Source organism: Melanostigma gelatinosum, assembly GCF_949748355.1.
Source record: "Melanostigma gelatinosum genome assembly, chromosome: 1".
Lineage (NCBI taxonomy): Eukaryota > Metazoa > Chordata > Actinopteri > Perciformes > Zoarcidae > Melanostigma > Melanostigma gelatinosum.
Window position 1 is genome coordinate 2404641 of NC_136634.1, and position 23987 is coordinate 2428627.

The window sequence follows — 23987 nt, forward strand, 5'->3', positions numbered from 1 at the left end:
GAAAGTAACTCACAAAGGATTATGGGAAGGTGAAATCACACACGTTTCCTATAACTAACCCATTCACAGAAAGAAATACATTTGGCTCCATCTCATTAGCATGGTTGAATAACAGAGGGGAGAGGACGTTGTCATCTTTTATTTGAAGACTGTAAAGTCCGTCCAAAGAGTTTCACTGACTATTTAGCGTTATTAGAGCCGTGGAGCTCTGCGATCACGCCGCCGGCCGGAAAGCAATAGAAGGATGTGAAAGAGAGGAAAACCAACTGCTGGACTGGACCCTCCATCAACAGACATGACTTCTCTGAATTAATAGGAGTTTAGAAATGAAATCCAATTTAATTTTAACAGCAGAAAGGCGGCGGGGGATCTGTCCGATGGGAGACATTTGCTCCGGCAGTAAAGACTGATTACGCGTCTGTACGGCGGCAATAAATGAGCCTCGAACGGCGACCGGAGAGAGCCGAGGATGTCAACCAGCCGAGGCAGAGAAGAGCTGCTCCCTGCAGTCTCTTCAGTATTTAAAGAATACACATGTTTGATCCTGGAAATTCTAATGGTGCCTGAATGCATCGTTTTGAATTTACAAGAAGCTCTGTGTCGCCCAGTCTGACTCTGAATGGTTTACAAGGAGTTATGTTGGAGAAGCTTCTCTGTGCTGGAGAACAGAGGAATTCACAAACAAGCAGGTGTTCAGCACGTCTTGTTCTTATATTTAGATTTAAATCCAATCTAACTTGTTTACATCATGGATTGATTTTGCATTTCAGTCAAGTACAACAAGTCCTGAGTCATGACCAACAAGTCTTCAGTGAAGACGAACACATTACAAGTCAAGACTAATTAGTCCTACGTCTAGACCAACAAGTCTTCAGTGAAGATGAACACATTACAAGTCAAGACTAATTAGTCCTACGTCAAGACCAACAAGTCTTCAGTGAAGACGAACACGTTACAAGTCAAGACTAATTAGTCCTACGTCAAGACCAACAAGTCTTCAGTGAAGACTAACACGTTACAAGTCAAGACTAATTAGTCCTACGTCAAGACCAACAAGTCTTCAGTGAAGACGAACACATTACAAGTCAAGACTAATTAGTCCTACGTCAAGACCAACAAGTCTTCAGTGAAGACGAACACGTTACAAGTCAAGACTAATTAGTCCTACGTCAAGACCAACAAGTCTTCAGTGAAGACGAACACGTTACAAGTCAAGACTAATTAGTCCTACGTCAAGACCAACAAGTCTTCAGTGAAGACGAACACATTACAAGTCAAGACTAATTAGTCCTACGTCAAGACCAACAAGTCTTCAGTGAAGACCAACATGTTACAAGTCAAGACTAATTAGTCCTACGTCAAGACCAACAAGTCTTCAGTGAAGACGAACACATTACAAGTCAAGACTAATTAGTCCTACGTCAAGACCAACAAGTCTTCAGTGAAGACGAACACGTTACAAGTCAAGACTAATTAGTCCTACGTCAAGACCAACAAGTCTTCAGTGAAGACCAACACGTTACAAGTCAAGACTAATTAGTCCTACGTCAAGACCAACAAGTCTTCAGTGAAGACGAACACATTACAAGTCAAGACTAATTAGTCCTACGTCAAGACCAACAAGTCTTCAGTGAAGACGAACACGTTACAAGTCAAGACTAATTAGTCCTACGTCAAGACCAACAAGTCTTCAGTGAAGACCAACACGTTACAAGTCAAGACTAATTAGTCCTACGTCAAGACCAACAAGTCTTCAGTGAAGACGAACACATTACAAGTCAAGACTAATTAGTCCTACGTCAAGACCAACAAGTCTTCAGTGAAGACCAACACGTTACAAGTCAAGACTAATTAGTCCTACGTCAAGACCAACAAGTCTTCAGTGAAGACGAACACGTTACAAGTCAAGACTAATTAGTCCTACGTCTAGACCAACAAGTCTTCAGTGAAGACCAACACGTTACAAGTCAAGACTAATAAGTTCGAAGTCACGTAAAACAAGTCCTCAGTCAAGACTAACATTATGAATTATCCACCAACCGCAGGAGCTTCAATGAACGCGCATGTTTTCTGACAGAAAGTGGGAAGTGAGCAGCATGTTTGGCCATGTGGCGACCTGAATGTCGTTGCTGATGATGATGATGATGATGATGGAGGAACAATAACACTGACTGAGGTGAGACTGACAGCTTTATCATGGCTGCTGGCATTTCAATTACACATCACTAACAGGGTAAATGCAATTCCTTCGACGTGTTTCTGTTTTCACGTCTCTCTTTCTCTCTCGCAGGCATCCGTCTGTTTCAATTCGATTTGTAAATGAGATAAACAGCAAACTAATTACAGAGGTTACCGGCGATGGGATGAGTTCAGGGGGAACCAGCGTGGCCGTGTCGTCCCACGCGCCTGAATATATTTACATTCATAGAGTTCTTGCATTTGTTCGGTTGTTTATCAGTAGCGTTAGTCTGTGTCACAACATTAAGACCAACAAAATCTCAGTCAAGACGAACAAGTCAACACCTGTAAGTCCCAAGTCATGTATCAAGTGAAGACCAACAAGTCAAGAGAGGTCAATTCCTGAGTCAGACCAACAAGTCATGACTTGTAAGTCCCACGGTAAGACCAATTAGATCCAAGTCTAGACTAACGAGTCCCAAGCCAAGACTAACAAGTCCCGATGAATACATTTACAAAAAAAAGACTCACAAGACCCAAGTAAAGAATAACAAGTCAACACCAGTAAATCCAGAGTCAATAAGTCCCAAGTCTCGACCAATAAGTCAAAACAGGTAAGTCCTGAGTAAAGTCCCACGTCAAGATTGACACGTCTCAAGCCGAGTCATGACAAGTGAGTCCCAAGTCAAGGCTAACAAGACTAAACTGATGACTAACAAGTCCCAAGTCAGCATCGGTGAATCCCAAGTCAACGCAGACGCTCTTATAAGAGATTAATCTGATGAAAAGCTGCCGGATAGTCCTGTAAAGCTGAGTGTTTCCGACGACTCACGAGCTCATGATTGTAACTTGTAGTTTTCAGGGGTTATAGGTCGGATAAAATCAGTTTGATTTAAAAAGCAGCAGCTCCACTTCTGAGGCATTCTTAGTAAAGGTATCGCTAAGAAGCAAATAGAAAGCCACAGCCACTTTCTCCTTTTTCAAAGCGCTGACAAAAAACACACTTTGCAAATCGTTCCTGAGTGCTTCCGAGCTCCAAACAGCTGCTCGATCTGTGATACGGACGAAGCTTTCCTCCCCCAGAGATCATTGCAGCTCTCACAGGAGAAAGAAAGACTCCCGGCTTCTGTCGACATCACTTTTTCATCCGCTGCGTTTTCTAACCAAACGAACTGCAGCACAACAGTAAGAGGGGAAAAAAGAAACATACACAAGAAAGCACAAAGAGGCGTTTCAATGCAAATCTGGCTTTTATATCCACTCAGTGTATTTCAAGGGACTCTGGAAAAACAGAGGAAGACAAAGGGAGAGAAACACTGCTGTAAAAAGGTGAGAAAACAATGAGGCTGCAAACACAGCAAGCACATTGATCAACAGAGCAGAAGAATAGAATCAAATATTCATGTTCTCCGGTGAAACGGTGTTTCAACTGAGTAAAAGATACTCCACATCCTCCACAGCTCCATCCCTGCTGCACTAAAGGAAGTGAAGGCAACTGAACAAAACGCCACCAAGAACAACATCCTGATCATGTGTCAGCTGCTGTTTGAGCTTTCCCAGAATGTTCTAGAGTGACGCTCGAAGAAATCATATATGGATCTTTGAATATGCAAAGAAAAGAATTCGGAAGTATAACCAAGAAAGAACACTATGATACTAATACTCAAATAAAATATCTGTGTACTTCAACTGCTGCTTGGACTACAGAATCCACAAATACGCCACATTTTGTGTTAAATCGCTGTGTCCAGTTGCTGCACTTTGTGTCTCTGTTTTGCTCTGAAAGTGGTGAACCTGCAGCATCTCCATCCTCAGACTTGAAGCAATCATCCATGAAGGTTGGATATGACAATAAACAACGATTCTTTTGTTTTCGCTGCAGCCGATCAACCGAGAACGACACGCTGTCACCAGGATCTCAAACACCTGAATCAGGTGTTCAAAAGACAAACGTGCCTCCATTATCCAAACAAGCCGCTCCATCGCCGGCTGCTGCTCGCACACAAACAAACAGAGCACTAATTATAGATCTAAATCAATGGAAGGCTGACAGGCGGCTGACAGGCGGCTGACAGGCGGCTGGAGGCTGCGGGGAGCGAGGACGGTCAGAGCCGCAGAGGCTCTTGACCTTCAGACAAGAACTGCAGCTCGACTGGGAAGAGGTTTTAGACTGATGCACCTTTATTGGGCAAGAATGTCATTATTTTGCAGCTAAAAATATTTCTGCAGCTTAAACATGAACCAACATCCCGACCTTAATTGATTACTACAATATTTGAATGTGCCAATTAAGTAATGCAGCCTTTAAAATATGTTAATTACAGGCTTTACAAATTCAGGTGTTTTTGAACACGAAGAAAAACTAAGAAACTAAGAAACTAAGAAATTATAATTAAGAGGTTAATTATGGGGATTATTATGGGATTGTTGCTTTATGACATGAATGTGTTGAAGATGGAGGACAGCGAGGAAGAAAGAAATAGATTTTCTAATGGTGGGGTGTAATTACAGTATTGGATTGCGTTTTAAAAGCACACTATCTGGCAGGAAATGAGGTGCTCAGAGGTGGCGGCTGTGAGCGTGGCGGCGTGGCGGCGTGGCAGCATGGCGGCTCATCAACATTATCCCTGAGCACAGGGGTGATGGATGACCCTTTAGACCTCAGGCCACCGTGTCTCATGGATATTGAATTATAATTAATAACAATTAAGCAGCGGGCCTTCCCCTGTGCCGTCTGGAGGGATCACACTCAACACGAGCTCTAATCGGAGACGCCGAGGCTGCTTCTCCTTCTCTGCTGGAGGGTTCTGAAGCTGCAGGGTTACAGGACTGCTGTAAAAATACCGAAGGGTTGACAACACACAGAGAATCAGACATGTTGCCTGACATCCCAAAATCCATCGGAAACGATGAGGCCACGGTTCATTCAGGGCCCAATATCATTTCATTTGAGTTCACAGATACGCTGTGTCGTGATAAAACATACAACATAATATTTGATAATAACATGTTGGAAGGAGCCATTCCGCATACTCAGTACTTTTGGTACTTTAGTACGGGGGACCTTTTAGGATCTGATGTACAGGAGAATATGAGGAGTCAAGGGCAAAACAGGGTCAGTTACACTGCAAACAAATCAGTGATTCTAGACCAGAGAACCCCGTGTAACATAGAACTTATCTACATATATATATATATATACGTAGATAGATATATATATATACGTAGATAGATATATATATATATATATATATATATATAAAATATTCTGAAATATTTACTCAAAAGCAAATCATTCTGAAGGTCTCATCATTATTCAGTTTGCATTTTGCTGACAATTCTTCTACTTGAGCAACATTTTGACGACTTTTACTCAAAGTACAGGAATCAGAGTGCTTCTTCCACCACTGCCGAGCTTACATCGCTCTTCACAGCTCTCAACAAAAGCTGCAACCACACAGAGTTTATGTGTGCGCGCACACACACACACGCACACACACACACGCAGGTGAACGCTGACCTGCTGACTCAGCTGTTTGTCTGTTTGTGTGATGACTCTGCAGCAGATCTGGAGGCTGTAACAGAATCAGTGGCAAGCTGCGTCCCGACAGCAGCGGACCAGATCAAAGCCGCTTGGCATGCTGGGACGGAGCAGATATTCTCGGAGCGCTGACGCCGTCGTTTTGCTCTTTCACTTCCTGTATTTACCCAACAACTTCCTGCTAATCCCCTTTCGTGTGTCGGACATGTTTGTAAGGGATTCTGGCCCTCGTTGGCCCTCCTGCATCAGGGAGGATTACGTGCTGCTGCAGGGTCCCTGCAGTCAGCAACCACAGACGCAGCAGGCGACGGCTGCATGTGGTGGGAGAGGAAGAAGATTCTGCCTCCAGTTGAGGCGTGAATAGTAGAGGAACCCCAGTTCACACACTTCAGGTATTCTCATTACACGTGAGTCACAGAGTTCTGAAACACTGACTCAAAAACACTCAAATAATCCTGAAGGTCTCATCAGTATTCAGTCCGCTGCATGAAAAAAGAGGATTCTTTTCATCTGCCTCCAAAGATGCATTTATCCTATCAGAATATCCTTTAACATTGATGTAATTCTCTTCACACACCGAGAACATTTTCTTTACTTGAGATTCAAACTAAAGTACAAACATGCAGCATAAGTTTCTGATCTTTGTTGATGAAAAATAGAGGAAACATGAGACGGATAATCGGGAAATCATTTTGGATTCGCCACCGCCGATGCTAGAATTATGAATAAAAGTGAGGCTTTGAAATGCAGCTGCCTTACAGCAAAGTTACCATGACGACAAACCTGAAGTACAATGTGTACTTTATAATTAGGCTGCTGCTTTGGGTTCAAAACTATTTCAACAGTTTATACGAGTGTTTTCATTTGTTCTGGTCTCACCGAAGGAACCGAGCTGTTCTATCAGCGTGTGTTTAGAAACAGCTGTGTGGTAACGGAAGTCAGACACGACGCGCGATCCAGAAAGGTCCAGTTTGAGTAACAGATCCATGACGTTGAAAATTCAACAGAAGCCAAAACAGTGAACAGAGGTGGTGTGTGTTTTTGCATTTGGGTGTTTTTTCACTCAAGCTGAAACATTCTGATCTTTTGCGGACATGTGTCTGCGTCACTCTGAGCCACTTTGGGTTCATTTATGTATCTAATCTGGTCTTTCCATTGACTTTGTACGCAATAAACGTGATTGTGCCCCCTAGTGGTACACATTAAAACAGTTTTAAGAGTGTCTTGGTTACATTTCTAGGATTCCATCCGTCCTCCAGAAACATCTGCACAATTCTTGTTTGTTTGCTGCTGTTAGATCTCGTGGATGCTTGTGAGGAAGGTGACGCATCACGATTACATCCAGGCTCTGACAGTGCCAGTGTGTAGCATTTGGCGGCATCTAGTGGTGATGCTGCAGATCGCAACCAACTGAAACTTCCTTCGTGTGCAAAGTGCACGGGAGAGCTACAGCGGCCAACGTGGATGTTTCTCAAGAGCCAAATTGATTTGTCCACTCTGGGCTACTGTAGAAACATGGCGGACTCACACACTGTACCTTTAAGTAACTTCTTGTAAATCCAAGGACTCCAGAGCGCTCCGTCAGAAGGTTCAAGCTCAGAAAGCACCGCCAGCTGATTGCATTTTAACTCACAGCTCTCCTCTGACACTCAAACGTAACCTCCTGTCTCTCCTGGGGATGACAAACACTTCTTCATATTCATTGTTACGCTCGGCTGGATCAAGTGAATTCTGGATTCATTACTGACTGAGGATGTCAGGGACGCTCCGTGTTGCCGGGTCGAGAGCTCCGGCCCCCAAAAGATGATGATCCAGCGTGTTAATTGGTATTCAGCGCCGGTCAGAAATCCAGCTCATGAATATAAATGGCAGCGAGGTTGAGCGATGGAGTGGCCCGAAAGACACAACAGACCCTGTTAACGCTGAGCAACACGCCCACGGTCTCTCAGCTTCTGTGGCTTTTCATGACATCATCTTTAAATGTAATCCCTCTGATTATTTTGGGCTTCCAGTAAATATAGGTGAACCAAGATGAAGACTTATTCATATTCATTGTTTTAACGCCTGTTTTTGTCAATAGTGGGACGCCTGGTCATCGTCCTGTCCGACTCTGGTAGCGGCAGAGACCTGTCAATCACATCTCCTACCTGTACACTTCTTGGGGCTGCCGGGTCTCTTGCCGTGCATCCCCAGCTTGCAGACGAAGTTCTCCTCCCAGAACTCGGCGAACCAGACGTTCCTGCGGTTGTTGGAGAGCGAGCGGCTCTTGAAGTAGCGGTCGAACGCTGCGGACAGAAGACAATGAAACACGTGTATCACTACGACGATGATCTCCTTCACAGAGGTCTCCTCGGCTCTCTCTTCCTTCCTCACCGTCCACCGACGCCCTCTTGGGGAGGATGGTGACGGCGCCCTCGGCCACCCGCTCCTGCTGGACCACCGGAGAGATCTTGGACCCCCAGCTGTCGGAGCCCACCCACAGGAAGTGACCCGTCAAGTTGTTGCGTTTCGCCGCGTCCAGGATTCGCCTGTCGAGGATCACGGGGGAGACAGTCTCGTCACTTCCTCTTTTAATATAAACTCCGGTGAACATTTTCTGTTCATCTTGATAACGCCACCAGTCTGCAGTCACCTCAGAGGATGCAATGACACACAGCAGCGTTTAGAGCTAACATGCTAACATGCTAATGATTAGCAGGTATAGAAGGAGGGCGAGGAGGAGGTAAACAAAGGAAAAGGGAGATAGAAAAAGGAAGGAAGAGACAGCGCAAGGAAGGAGGAGACAAAGGAAGAAGGAGAAAGGAAGGAGGAGATACACAAGGCGAAGAAGGGAAAGAGGAGATAAATGAAGGAAGGAGTAGGTAGGGAGGGGAAGAGGAAGGTAGAAAAAGGATGGAGGAGATCGAAAAAAGCAAGAAGGGGGGAGAAAAAGAAGGGGCAGAGAAGGGAGGAGGGAGATAAAGGAAGGAAGGCGAAGGCAGGGAAGACAAGAGGGAGGTACAAAAAGGAAGGAGGAGGTAGAGAAAGGACAGCGGAGATAGAGAGGGGAGGAGGAAATAAAGCAAGTAAGGAGGAGACAAGGTAAGAAAGAGATGGAGACAAGGCAAGAAGGAGATAGATAAAGGGAGGAGGCGAGAGAGAAAAGATGGAGGAGATAGAGAAATGAAGGAGATTAAAAAAATGTAGGGCGGCAGGGGGAGACAAAGAAAGGGAGGTGGAGAAGGGAAGGAGGAGATAAAGGAAGGAAAGAGCGGAAGAGAAGGGAATAAGGAGGCAGAGGAAGGTATAAACTAAACCACTGAAGACGATGAAGTCCATCTGAGGCTGATGAATGTTGCTGCAGGTATGAAGTCACCGTGAACCTCGTCCACCGTGTTTTTATTTTCATTCATCTGAGTTTTTTATTCACTGATGACATTAAATCATCAGTTCTTTATTTCTTCACTCATCCCGAGAGAAGACGAGGAGACGGATGATTTCTCTCTGTGTGTGTTCAGAGCTTCAGATTAACATCAGCTGTTACTGTGATATTGTGTTTGTGTGTGTGTGTGTGTGTGTGTGTGTGTGTGTGTGTGTGAGTGTGTGTGTGTGTGTGTGTGAGAGGCTCTCGGCTCAGATAATTGGAAGCTTGTTATCTTACTCTGTTTTTATACTGAAGTGTGAACTGAGTGTGTGTGTGTTATATTGAGAGACTCGTTGCAGATGAACTGGAGGGAAGAGGGCGTCAGCAGTGTGTATTTAAAGCAGTGTCACACTGCGAATTACGAATAAGCAGCTAATTATTTCTAAAAACGTTTAGAAAATAATAACGTGCAAAAAAATAAAATAATCGAAATGAATAAATTGGACCAAATGGTAAAAAGCCGACGGCCGTGAGTCTGTGAGTCTTTATTTAAGAAAACCTGCGTTTGATCACAGGCCGCATAAGAAGTGGGCGTCGTCAGCATGACGCCACACGTTGCTTTGTGGACTGTGGTTTTGAACTGTCGCCATCTTGGCTTCAGGTCGTCGCCATCGTGTCCGTTTGCACATTCTCACATTCCGGGCGGAGCCTTAGAAACACGTGTGCGTTCTTTACCGGATGTCGTCCTCGTTCGTGAACATGACGACGGCGCGGGCGTTGGGCGTCTCCAGCAGACGCAGGACGATCTTGTCGAACTCGCCGGGTCTCGGCTCCCGAAGGACCTTCAGAGACTGAGCGATGCAAACCCCACCTGAGAGAAAACAGACGGAGACACGTTGAGAGCTGTGTGGAAGCAACAGTGTAGTAACTTCATTGAGCACCTTTAATATCGTGGAAAAATCAGGTGCAGGAGACAGAATGAGCAGCAAGAGTATTTACTGACAACGTTGTTGTTGTCTCTGTTTTTATGTGTTTTAATATTGTTAAATTATGTTTATTCTTTACTGTTCTGGACCACAAATGTCCCCCTTGGGGACGTTAAAGTCTTCTCGGTCTGAGAGCTGAAGCTGAGGATGAAGGTATAAAAGTCAGGCGCTACATATCCACCAGTTGCTGTTTACGACACTGCTGCGACTCCAGTTTGCTTTGTGACTCTTAAACGTAACGATCACATCTATGAAGAGTCTGATCTGACAAAAGCAGGTTTTATGATCCATCTCTATGTTTGAGAGATTGTTCAGCTCCTGAGAAAGCTGGCACAAGAAGGTGGATGTGGTTTAATCTCACGGCCTTCTTCTTTATCACAGCTTTTATTCATTTCCTTTCATTTCCTGTTCTGTGGTTTCCCTTCAAGGTTCGGTAACAAAAGTTGATGTTTTCTCCATCGTCGCGTCATTAAACTCCAACTGAAGACTCCGCCGCTACAAGCACACTTGAAGTTCGTGAAGTCGTTCCTGCAGTGGATTTTCCGTCTTTCTTTGTTTGTGTTTTGTGTTTTTTTGGAAGGCACGGCGACGAGCCGGCCGATTGTTGCGGGAAATCTCGAGGGAAGCTGAAAATAATCAGGTCTGTTTGGTCTGACCTCGATTGTTTCAACAGCGGCGCCGTCCGAGAGGTTTTTTAAGGGGGCGGAACTGCAGCAAAGACACAAAAAGGTAAAACTATTTTCAAGCAAGACTGAAGGCACCCATGACAGAAACATTCACACGGAAACCGAAGCAGGTCGATGTTGTGTTCCTGTTGCAGCTTGCAAACCAAAAGATGTAACTTCAAGCAAACAGTTCAACTTGTGGAGCAGAGTTTCCCACAATACATACATGATCGGTGAATATTTACTTTGGTTTGAAAGAACGTTTTCTTGGAAAATACTTCTTTCCAGGAAACTTGGGAGGAAATGATCAAGACATGACGGGACTGTAAAACAAAGCGAGTTGGTCACTTCACTGTTGAAGCATCAGTGCAGTGGTGCAGGAAGCATGAAGGTCCTTTACTGAAGTAAAGGTGCGAATACAGGACTCACAATGAGATGGAGAAGTCACGCGTTAGGTCTGTTTAAGAAGGTCTGTGTGAGTGCAGATCGGTTCAGGCTGATCTCGGAGGCTTCGGGGGAAAAAGATGCAGATAAAGGCAACGGAGTCTTAAATGTTTTTATCACCATCACTCCATCCACAGCCAGCTGGGAGGAGAGTCTCTCTCTCTCTCTCTCTCTCTCTCTCTCTCTCTCTCTCTCTCTCTCTCTCTCTCTCTCTCTCTCTCTCTCTCTCTCTCTCTCTCTCTCTCTCTCTCTCTCTCTCTCTCTCTCTCTCTCTCTCTCTCTCTCTCTCTCTCTCTCCCCCGCGACACGGCTTCATTCAGACGCTCTCAGAGTGAAATTGAAATATGCATCTCACATACATCTCCTTCCAACCTCTACGAGTATCAGACACAACGTTTAACCACGACGAGAAATCCAGTAAAGCAGCCTGAACACGAAGAACATCTGCAACCATCGATGAGTCTGCGGAGCAGAGACGGACAGCGGTCGGACCTTGGTTAGAGCTGGACAATGCTACGCTGTGATTGGCCAGCCTGCGTTCCAGGGTCAGTTATCAGGTAAGAGAAAACAGACAGAATGTAAATTGATATCAAGACGATTCTGCAAATTACTGCACAATTATATTTCATGACCGAAACGTCTCCGACAATAAACGCATTCATCTGTATGAACGTACGAGAGGCTCTCTGGGGCCTCCTGAGGGAACCACTGCAGACAAATGTGGAAACAACAAAGATGGACACACTGCGGCGTGATTTTAATGAGAGACTTCGGCTTCTCCCATTCCACAGAAAACCAAAGTAGAAAATCAGCGACTGAGGCTGCGCTGAAAGCCACTGAATTAACTTTGGGCGACAAAGTGGGAAATAATCAGTGAACAGACGCATGAGATGTTGTCATGTGCAATTTACCGTCCAACGTGCAACACACACACACACACACACACACACACGGGGGGGAAACAGATAAGGAAATCCCTGCAGCCTCTCACAGGCTGAGGACTTACGTTGAGCTCTTCGGGGAACATCTCTGCTGTAAGCTGCTGCATTCAACTTCAATTCCTACAGATGTACTTTTTATTCATAACAAAAGGAAACGATCACCTGGAGCTCATCATTCTGCACCTTATTCAAGACAATTGAAGTGTTGGATGTGTTTGACATTGATGGACGTCTTTGTTGAAGTTTCTTTCGGCAGCTTCTGTTTTCTTTGTGTCGGGAGTTTTGGCTCAACATTCACAAAACCAGAGTCTGAAAACAAGGAAGCGGAGCATTGCATTCTCCTGCATCAGCTGGTTAAACACACAGAGGGTTGGACTTACTGCACATTTTCACAACATCGATGTCATGCAGCTGGATTTCATCAAAGTCAAAGAGACGGTGATAATCGAGTCCATTGATTGGAACATTTTAGAAATAGTGACACTTTCACGATGTTTGTTTTGTCCAAACAAGAGTCTAAACCGCTTTAAAAATTTAAATAAATTCACTTTTTTTTCTAATTACATGGAAAAACAGTAAATCCACATTTGAGAATAAAGTTGCCATTTCTTTCAACTAAACATTTCAATTTATAAGCACTTCATATGTTTTACATGTAAAAGTCACTGAAGCTCTCACGGAAGATAAAGTGAGATAAGCTTTGGATGAAGACACAGACAAACCTCCATTGATCCGCAGAGGAAGGAGACAAATACTACACCTCCACCAACCAGTCAAGTTACAGCTTACGTCCAAAATGCCATCAATAATTACCATATGAATTCTTAAATTATGGCCAAAAACTACACAATACGTCCAAATTGTAAGCATGGGCTGTTTCAAGCTGCAGCCTTTGTCTGTCACGCACAAACTGTCACGCTCAAAATATGAACAGTTCGAGTATTAGCAGTTAATAGTTTTAATTCAGAAAAGAACATGGAGCAGATCTACTTCCTGTATCGCAGCCAATACCAACGCTCCCCGGCCGTGACTGTGAGGAGCGTCGGTGAAATGCTTTGGATATTGCGGAGGTAATACCCAAATAGGTGTATCAGTTGCTTGTTGGACAAGTAGAGCGTGGATTTAATGAGCAGAGGTGTTTAGCTGGTAGTAAAATGATTGGTGTTAGAAGTTGATATCGAGTCTTACTGACAGGGAAAGACATACGTCTCACTGCAGGTTGTAAAACAGCCGCTTGTCCGAAAGAGTTCTTGTTTTGTTGCCTAAATCGAAAACTGTACCTCGTTATTGTTGTTACTTTTGTTTTGTAAAGTTATGATGTCCCGTAAAATAAATTGTCCATCTGATTGACATGAACTGAAGCAGGTGTCCCGCAGGTTTCTACTCATGACATCCATCTGTGTTGCACTGCTGCAGGGAAACCTGTGTTTGAAAGAGAAAACATCAAATCCACATTTTCAACTCAGCGACTGAAGGTCCACTTTCCAAATATGAATTTGAAACATGCAACAGAAAAGTATCTCAAAGATCTTGTGAACTTTGCATCTCTTTTGAAAACAATATGAATCAGATAAAGTGAGGCAGCTAAAGTTTTTCTTTCCCCATTAAAATCCACTTCCCTTCAGGTTTTCCCCCGACAAACTCTAACGAGCTCATTTAGAGCATCATTTCACGAGTCGTGAAGCAAATGAGGAGGTGAGGAGGACGGCGATGGGCCATACTTCTGCCGGCTGTGTCTCCCAGCCTGCCTCAACATCTGTCCAGTCCGCTGACGAACAGGAGGAAATGGGACGAAGAAACCAATCGGACCCGGCCGGCAGCGGAGAGGAGACGTACCACATGAAAGGTGGAACAAGTCAACGCGCAGGAATACAGTTAGATGAGGGAGAAGCGTCCTGTGTTTGTGTTCACTGAGGATTTCTATCTGCTCAGACAGATTCTGACCACAACAACAAACAGCAGTTCTTCACCGAGAGCAGAATTAAACACACATCAAAAATCTTTGTTTGGATCTTTCTTTAGAAAAACCAGTCCAGACTCTGGATTTCTGAACTTTCTGCTGCTTGTTAAGGCAAATGAAATAGCAATACAGTCCTCACTATCAGATCTCTGCCACCAGGCAGTTATACTACAGAAACGGTTCCTTTGATATCATAAGAAAAGTTGTTCATTTTTTGTTCGTTTTCCTACGAAATGCAGCAACACGTGTCAATTCCCGCTGCTTACACACGTACAGTCTTTTCAAAATGAACTTCTGTCTTCACTAGAAACAACTCGGTTATTAACAAATTACAACGTTAACTTGAGATTTCTCATGTCAAACAAACAGTGGTCTCCTGTAAGACCTTCCCTCCCGCCCTGTTTGGGCTCTTGCAGTCTTCGTACCTCCGCGTTCATGATTACGTGTACAACATACAACTAAGAACTTCAATCACGCTCTCGAATTGACAAAGCAGCAACCTCCGGTTCTGAAAAGTGAAGCCTTACTTCACGTCATGGACCTGCATTCTCTCTGATGTCCATCAGGGGGCGACTCCTCTGGTTGTACAGAACATATATTCAGTGGACTTGGCTCCACCCTTCCCTTCACTCTCCGTCACTTCTGGTTCCAAAGAACCGAGATGGCGACGTCCAAAATGCCAAACTCAAGGTTTCAAAACAACAACCCACCAACGTCCACTTCGTATAGTCTGTGGAATGATCAGAGCATTAAGTGATCAAAACAACTCCACTCTAGATGAGTTACATCTTAGGTGACATACAACACCCAATTCTAAAATGTAAGAAAAGTAGCTCAAGCTATCACAATATGTTGGTGAAGTATCTGTGAGGTGTAAGAGCATTTTCTGCACACCTAATATGTGCAAGTTGTGTTCTTATGAAAGTCATTTTAGTTGAATCCCCAATTCCTTTCACAGAATGCTAACATGTGTTAGCTCGGAAGCTAACATCATCTAGCTGCCTGCAAACGAGCAACTGGCTCAGATGTTTCAGATGAATGTCATTTGTATCACTGTATACCCTGTACAGAGCGACATCCAGGATATGTTGATCATAGCTTAGCACAAAGACTGGCAGCAGGTGGAAACTGCTAGCCTAGCTCCCAGAAAAGGAGTAAAAAAGAGCAACTTCTCACGACACCAAGTCTGTTTGATTTACATGTTAAAGTTAAGACGCAGCTCAAACCTGACCTGTTTGTTATTCCGCTGACCGTTTTGTTGATGAGCGATGTGACTCATCATTATTATTATGATGTATTTTTAAACCAACAAAAAGCACTTTCTCTGTATTTCTCTGTATTTCTCTGTGTTTCTGTGTTGACAGAGGCGGAGAAAAAGAAACCTTTGTTCCAATTCGTCTCTCTGTGCGTACTCGTCTTTGTTCTGGCTGATTGGAGCACTCTGGGTTTCCGGCTGCTGATGATGTATCCAGAGAAAGCTGCCTCCTCCCTCGCTCCGAGGACTCGGATACAAAAAGAAAGAAAGGAAAACGGCTTCACAATGTGATCCTCGTTTCACATTCGTCCCTTTAACTGCACGACAGAAACAGAGGCTGCAGATCATTCTGAATTATAATGTCATTGAAACGCCACACAGAGGAGCGGCTGTGGGGATTTTAGTTTCCGTGTAGAAACCTAAAGACGAATCATCCGATAAGTGACTTGACGTTTTAATTTGAGGGGGTCTGCATCCACTGTGGGTCAACAGTGTTTGGTGATAAACACTTTGTTTTGAAGCAACAGCTGGAAATAATGGGTTTACATCAGCTATAATTCAACCAGGCGGCAAACTCAGGGTCTGAAAAGTGAAACTAAAGAAGTGTCTTAAAGCTGCATTCTCTCTAGTGTCCACCAGGGGGCGACTCCTCTGGTTGTATAGACGTCTATAGAAAATGACTCTACTTCTCTCTTGATTTATTACCTCAGTAAACATTGTAAACATGAGTTTATGTCTCAATCTCTAGTTTCAAGTCTTCTTCAATACAGCATGATGTTCATTTAGTACATTATGCTCCATTTAGAGTCACACAGACCAACAAAGCTTTGGGTTCAGTCAACGCGAGGAGGTTCAAGGGTGTGGGCTTGACGTCGGATCCGATTGGTTATAAGTCTGTTTTGTGTTTGATTGAAGAGAAGACTGGCTCCTTCCTGTTCCCCTCACTTTTCTTCATCAAGGCCGTCTTGGCGGCGGTTGTTGTCACAGAGACTCCTCTGCTGACGCCTCGGATCACTCACAGAGTAAGATGTGGAGGACGACGGAGAGTTCCTGCTCCTTCGTGCACTCGGGTCTTGTAACGTTGATGAACAGACAGAAACTTCAGAACGATACAAATAGTTTTTCCCCGTTTCATGGAATTACATCTGTTGTTTGCAAAAGAAAGATTATTTAACATCATGCTTGGTTCTGTGTGAATAACTCTCACATAAAATCAAATATTTTAGAAACTGGACCATCCAGTTCACCTTAAATTCAAATTTCTCAAATTTATTTCAGATTTTTTGCTTTTGTGAGATATGGTCAGTCTCTTTCTCAGTTTGTTCTTGAACTTCTTCGGCGATTGGCCGCCGCCAACGGACGGGGCGTGTTTCCTCTGTTTGCGTAAAAGGTGAGCTGCTTTCTAGATGATTCATTCTTTGCTCTGGCATCTTGTTCCCGGGGGAGGAAAGGTGGAGGGATCCCTCGCCATGAAATATTCATCCGCTCCACCGGCTGAATGCAGAGCAGCAGGACAGGAACCACATCATAGAACAAAATGCTGCTCTCCAGAACAATAAGGGATTTGGAAAAGAGTTGGACGAATGGACGACCAGGACGAGGCTTGAAAGGACCAAAGGAAACCACCAACAACTTACCAGAGACAGGTGAGGCAAGACAGGAAGTACCGACTCTCATACGAGAGGGAGAAAGAAAGAAATAGTTTGAGGGATGAAGACGTACGGGAGGAATGAGATGGAAGAGGATGAGGAGCGGAGAGAAAGAAGAGAAAGTAAAGCAGATTATCTCCTGCAGGCTTTCACACTTCTTCTAAAGAAGGAAAACACAACGGCATCACATCCTCCATTTAATCTGCTGCACACACACACACGAGTATTCCACTGAAATCTGTTTGAATGAGGAGTATCTGCTGCCGAGAAAGGAAGAAGAGAACTCTCTCCTGTGACACGTTGTCTTCATTAAAACATCAAAGGCTCAGTCGGAGTCGAGCAGGAAGCAGATGAACGGCGGCGGTCAGCTGTTCTCTGTTTACCCAACGATGGCTGAAGTTATTATTATTATTAGAGTTCATTTCCTGAAACTAACGGAAGAACGATAAGAATAAAGAACTTTCTGGACACTTCTGGTTTTTACTTTTCATTTGTGATTTTCAGAAACAAAGTGGCCTTCATATAATTTCAAAATAAAAGCACAAAATAATAATACAACTTAAAAAAAAGAGTATGAATCACTGAAAAGAAAATGTATATTAAGTCGTGAGGTGACACAATAGTGACCCAGCATTAACCCACTGATGAAGGTATTGTTATATTTATATCATTGCAGTATTATGAAATGCTGTATAAAGTTACGGATGCAAACCGGAGCTTTCTTGCTGTTGCAGCTTCACCTTAAAATAATCTAACTTCTGTTACGGAGGAGTCACAGGGACAGGCAACGTGTTCATCGATGAGCTCGACGTTCACGGCTATCATTCAAAATGCGTCTACAAAAGGAAACAACGGTCATCGTGGTGGTTATTTGGCAGCGGATCAATCTGGAATAAGACAGGAAGTAATAAACAGTCAGGACTGAGAAATGAAGAGCTGCTGAACGACTTTCACTCTCACCGTTTGCAGACTAAAGGTTGCTTGCAGAATGAAGTAAAAAGGTAAATGATTGCCTGACTTCTTCATTGAGACAATAGCTGCCCCTGGTATTCTGGGAGCTGTTGTATTACATAAAGTTCTTCTGATACCAGTATCAGAAATAACCGTCATACAGTCCAGAATGCTGGATCAGGTATCGGCGAGTATAAACGTTTGTATATTATCATTTATCAGCTCATTTATGCACAGGACCAAAGACAACACGTCGTTACCAGATAGGTGAATACTGCCTGATCGCTACTGCACATGTGCAAACTAGTACTACACACCTGTGCTTCAACACCTTTCTGCATCCTGTTATTTCTCCTGACAAAGCCACATTGTCAACAACAATTTAAAGTTTGGAATAATGTAAGTACAAATAATTCACAGTTTAAAACATGAATCCAGACATCGACACTTCTCTCAGCTCGTGTCTTCGTGATATCTAAATAAATACATTCATCATCAGACGGACTCCAGAGGGCAAAAACTAAATATTAAAAACCACAAACTCCCTCATTGGTTGGGGGTTTCTCCGTCTCCAGGCCTGACACTCTTGAACTCCTCAGAGAGCTCCTCTTGTCACAAAGCTGTGATTACCGTGAACTGTTCAGCCTCAAGACGACAACAAATGACACTCAAGAGACGAACCGACAAACAAAAGAGCAGCTCTCTGACGAGCCATTGGCCGACAGACGCCGCCGCGGCTTCTCAAACCAACATCTGCTCACGTTGTTTTTGAAGACGAGCGTATAATTAGCAGCTGCGGAGCTGCATTCAGCAGTCGGAGGCAGCGAGCGGCGCCTCGGAGTTCAAACAGCAGTCAGCCGGCTGTCGGCCCAGAGGTCCCGCTGAGCGAGCTCGAGGATCCCGCTTCTCCTGGCGGGGAAGCTCTCGTTTCGGCGACAATGTTCAGAAAGACTTTGTTTCTTACGCTCAGAAATCAAACGGTGAGTCCCGCCGCTCCGCCCCCTTCACTGCACACGCTTCCTTTAGGCCTTTACTTCCTTTAGGCCTTTACTTCCTTTAGGCCTTTACTTCCTTTAGGCCTTTACTTCCTTTAACGCTTATTATGCTTTGTTGCCAGCATTAGCATTTGGATTAGCAAACATGGACTGATGTTTTGAAGCCTCGAGTTCGGCTTTGGTTCGTTTTGGTCATCGCCATCTTGGATTACGGCCGTCACCATCTCCTTTTTTGCAACAATTGAACAGAAGTGACCATATTTGGAGTGTGGAGGAGTGACGTAGAGACAGCGTATGCGTCTCTGGTGGCGACCTGTCAATCACTGTGTAGCCCCGCCCTAAAGCATCCCCTGCTTTATGGTCTGTGTGACTCTAAATGGACCATAATGTACTAAATGAACATCATGCTGTATTGAAGAAGACTTGAAACATACACGTATTTAAAAACAGATCAACGGATTTAGTAACAAACGTGAGAGTGAAAGCGGTTTTCTGTCCACAGCACATATAAGAAGTGGGTTCTCACCCATGAGGGTCACTCCTGTGGGCCTGCATTGCCTCACATAATGAGTGCCAACATGGACATGGTTTCCAGTGTCATCTTTCTGGGTTCCCTGCCCGTAACACCAGGAGAACGTATCAGTGTCACCTGAGCGTAGAGGAGGTCGAGGCTTTCTGGAGTTCAGGACAAATAAATAAAAACCCCTTCAGCAGCCGACGGCAGAGAGTTCAAAGACTTCAAAGGCAAATGGACAAGAACAGATATTTAATCTGTGTTTAATAGGATTACCAAGCCGAGGAAATGGTGACTTAAAGAAGCGTGAACGGGGACGACTGAGACGGGGAAGTTCCAGGAAAAAATCAAATCTTTTTGCGGTGATATTATGTAAATAGTCCTTTAATCTGTGACAGATTCTGCCTGCCAATGAGGTCACTGACTATTCATCTGAAGTCGGCCCACCTGGGTTCATTGCAGAGACTCTTTTTCCCCAGAGGTTTGGTCCAGGTGTCGCTGATTGATTATGAACCGGGAGGATCAGCTGACCTTCATCTGGAGCGATGAAAAGAGGAGAGCGGTGACTGAACATCGTGACGGATGAAGAGCAGTTCAGAACAGGCTGCGTTTAGAGGGAGACGGCTGTTATTAGCATTGCTCTGTTGCCATTGCTGCAGTCGTTTCGGCAAATCAGATCCAACTGTATGAATGAATGCAGAATCCGTGTTACCTGAGCTCTGAGTAAATGCTTTCAGTGGCACCGCTTTTGTTTTCGCCGGCTGACCAGCAACTGATGAGACATCTCGTCCTAATATGTAAAATGAGTTCAGCGTCACCACATACGCACTCTCCCCCTTTCATCCTCGATACATCCTCCTTTCTTCTCCTACCTCCTCCTTCCCTCTCTCTACCTCCTGAAATCTTCTTTCTCTACCTCCCCCTTTCCTATATTCTCCTCTCCTCCATCTCCCCTTTTCCTCCTCTCTACCTTCTCCTCTCCTCCTTCCCCTTTTACCTCCTCCAGTCCTCCTATACCTCCCCCTTTCCTCCTCTAGCTCTATATGTTGTTCTCTACCTCATCTTTTCCCTTCTATACCTCCCTCTATCCTTCTCTAGGTCCTTGATTCCTCCGTATCTCCTCCACTACCTCCTGTTTTCCTCCTCTAACTCTCCCTTTCCTTCTCTTGCTCCACCTCCTTTCTTCTATGTTCTCCTCCACCTCCTCTTTTCCATTCACTACCTCCCTCTTTCCTTCTCTGTCTTGGTTTGTTAAATCACTGGAATGTCCCTTTAAAGCCAAGGGTGTAGTAGTAGTAGATGGAGGTGGTCAGGAGGCTCGCTCCACCTGTTGGTTGTCTCGCAGCTCCGCCCCCTGCAGGTTAACGCACGAACACACACCTGATGTCGACTCCACTCCTCTCAGGGGGGGGTGCTCGGATCTGGGAGATCTGCAGCTGTTGTCATGGAGACGGGCTGCAGTGATCCTGTGTCCATTGTCTACATCATCTGTGGGACTCAGGTGACATCAGCAACATCTGTCTCAGCAGCTGGATGACGTCATCAGTGGACGCAGGAAGTTAGCTTACAGACGTGTTTCCTCCTGTCCTCTCTACCGCCTCCTTTCCTTCACCACCTCCTCCTTTCCTCCATACCTCCTTCACTTCACTACCTCCTCCTTTTCGTCTTGACTTGGGGTGTTCAGCTGCATGCAATCTGCAACCTCACCACTAGATGCCACTGAATCCTCCACACTGCTCCTTTAAATGACAGTATCAGTAGAAGTGCTCACTGTCCTGCAGCCCCTCAAGCTATCCTGATACAATGGTTTGTAGGATATCTGACTGAAACGTTACTCCTCATTTTCCTTGCCTTTTCCTACGAAAGACACGATGTATCATACAAACCGCTGTGTGAGTAAACATTGGACGACTTTGCACGAATAGACTCACGATGGGCAGTTAACAGAAGTGCAATCAATGCAGCAGCAGAACACATCTCATCACCACTGTTTCCTTGTTGCTACATTACCCACAATGCAACTCGACAGATATATAAATATATATTACGGGTGTAACAGTACGCGTATTCGTATTGAACCGTTCGGTTATTTAAGCAGGTAGTCCCATTGAGATGAAAAATCTCTTTTGCAAGATGTAAGTAACAATACTAATAACATTAAGGAGCAGTTTGTGTTTTTATGCTTATGTGTCGCTAAGAAGACACTCCAGAAGATGAGTCACTCAGGTATATATATATATACACACACGAACTCCCCACCTGTTACCAGACTTAGATGTGAAACATTAAATGAAGTTCCCTTTAAGGGAACACAGCTGCCTTTGAACAGCTGTGATAAAAAACAGTTGGAGGCTAATATTACCGCGACACGATGAGGCTTTTCACACCAGGAGCTGAAACACGTGTTTATTTTTAATGAGTCATCTTCTGTCGCGTGAGAAGGTAATTTAATAAACACAAGTGGATATTGAGGAAAGAAGCGCTTTCCCACAATCTACCCATTAGAAGCTAATCAGATCCAATCAATGTATCCTCTGATCAGAGATGATGTCCTCCAGCAGGAGGCTTCATACCGTCACGCCTCATTCCTGTTGACAGAAATACATGTTCGGGGCTGCTAATGAAGCTGTGTGTGTGTGTGTGTGTGTGTGTGTGTGTGTGTGTGTGTGTGTGTGTGTGTGTGTGTGTGTGTGTGTGGACAGAGCTCGTTGATGCCACAGAGGAGCCAAAGCTGTTCTCCGCACAGCGTCTCGTTATTAATCTGAAGCTTTTTAGAAACGCCTCGATCGCAGCCATTCGTCATGATTACAGCTGCTGCTGCCATCTACACTGTGGTCACAGCAGCGTCGCAGGTGAATATGTGGCGGCGAGGAACCGGAGAGCGTGCTGGGCAGGGGAAATCTAATTCGACAGAACATTTTGTTTCTGTTTTTTCTTTCGTAACGGAAAAGGTAACTTCAGAGAAACTGGTGTTTTTCTGTCATCGTGAACTCAAAGTTTGGAAAAGGAAACATGAGGCTCATTGGAGCTCAGACATAAAGGAAACGGCTTCTACTGAAGCAGAGCTCCAGACAGATCAACTGTAAATTCATAAATGTCTTATGTCGGTGCGTTGAATTCACAAAGCGCTCATGTGGTTTCATACGAAGCCCCCCGAAAAAGTCACAATAGGATTCATTTTTCATATCGACCATCCAACCCCCCCTTCCCATCCAACATAAGCAGACTTTCCCGCTCTTTTTCCGACCACCGATGGGTTCAGATGAGGCCCTGACCAAGCGCTGGTGAAGACGGATGTCTGGATTCTCCAACTCCGCGATTCCATTTGAACCCCAAAACCCACCGCAAGGATTGAAAAGCACCTTTTATTTAGACAGCTGCCACAACTACACTGTTCATCAAAGGCAGAAGATGTAAAAACCATGATTATCATCAGATTATCGTCTTTCCGACGGTCCTTGAACACATCATGTGCAACGAACGCTTCGGTCAGAAAAAGCAGCCAAAACAAAGTTGCTTTTTTATGATTTATGACATTATAATGGTGTGATTTTTTGAGTTCTCTCTGCTTCTGTCATGATTGTTCTGTTCTGGGGACACGCCATTGTTAGACTACGCAGTAGATCAACAGAGCATTTGTTTTATGCCCCGCCGACTGCTATATTTTGAACCACAAACTTTAGCTTTTGCTCTCTGCTTAATTAAAGCATCTTCATACAATTGGTCTACGAGAAGAGTACACGCACACACACACGCACACAGCTGATCTCCAACATGCTTGCTACAGCTGATGAATCTCAAACACACCCTTTACAATCCAATCAGTGTCAGAGCTCCTGGGTGCGATCACGTTTTAATCAGCGAGAGCAGAGTCTGATTACCTCACAGTGACCCTCCGAGGAGACCTCTGCTGTAATTACATCACGAGTCAATTACATGACCTCCCGTCCGCTCATCAACGCACGGCGACTTAGAAACCCACAGTGGCTGTTCACGCTGCATGTCCTCCATCACTCACGGGGGCATTTAATTAATCTCCGAGCGAAACAAACTCTTTCAAATTTCCCCGCTCGAGGTTTTTCTTTCGTCCTTTCCCTACCTGAGTCTCTGGAGATCTGGACGAAGGCCTCGACGCCGCTCTCGCCGTAGTTCCCCTCGGAGGCGAGCGTCGACACGTAGTTCCAGCCCATCGCCGTGACGATGTCCAGCATGGCCTGGGCCTGGAAGGAGTCCGGAGGAACCACGCGGGAGAAGAAGTCGTAGCGGGTGTTGTCGCTGAGCTCCGGGGCCGTCGAGGCGTAGCTGATCTGAGGGATCTGCGGAGAGACCAACGAAAGGTCAACCGTTGGCTTCAGAAGGCGGGAAACAGCAGCCGTGCTAGACGTAGTCAAGACATTTTAATATCAGTCTATCGCTGGTCTATCGCATTGATATAAATAATCATTTTAATGGTGAAGTGTTCCTTTAATGTAGAAATACTCGATTGAAATAGGAGAATGAACTATTCCTCATCTAGTGTTCCTGTTTAACAGAACGACCTCGATCATCATGATTCAGTTACAAGA

General features: G+C 44.6%; 1 protein-coding gene across 1 annotated transcript in view; it reads right to left on the reverse strand.

Moving 5' to 3' along the window:
- LOC306777031 (metabotropic glutamate receptor 8-like) overlaps positions 1 to 23987 on the reverse strand; it is a gene marked incomplete at both ends in the record, with an annotated part of 71910 nt that overhangs the window by 25284 nt on the left and 22639 nt on the right. Inside the window, 4 exon segments of the mRNA XM_079267977.1 lie at positions 7867 to 8004; positions 8093 to 8247; positions 9798 to 9933; positions 23522 to 23738. Of these exon segments, the coding sequence (XP_079124103.1) occupies positions 7867 to 8004; positions 8093 to 8247; positions 9798 to 9933; positions 23522 to 23738 (646 nt within the window).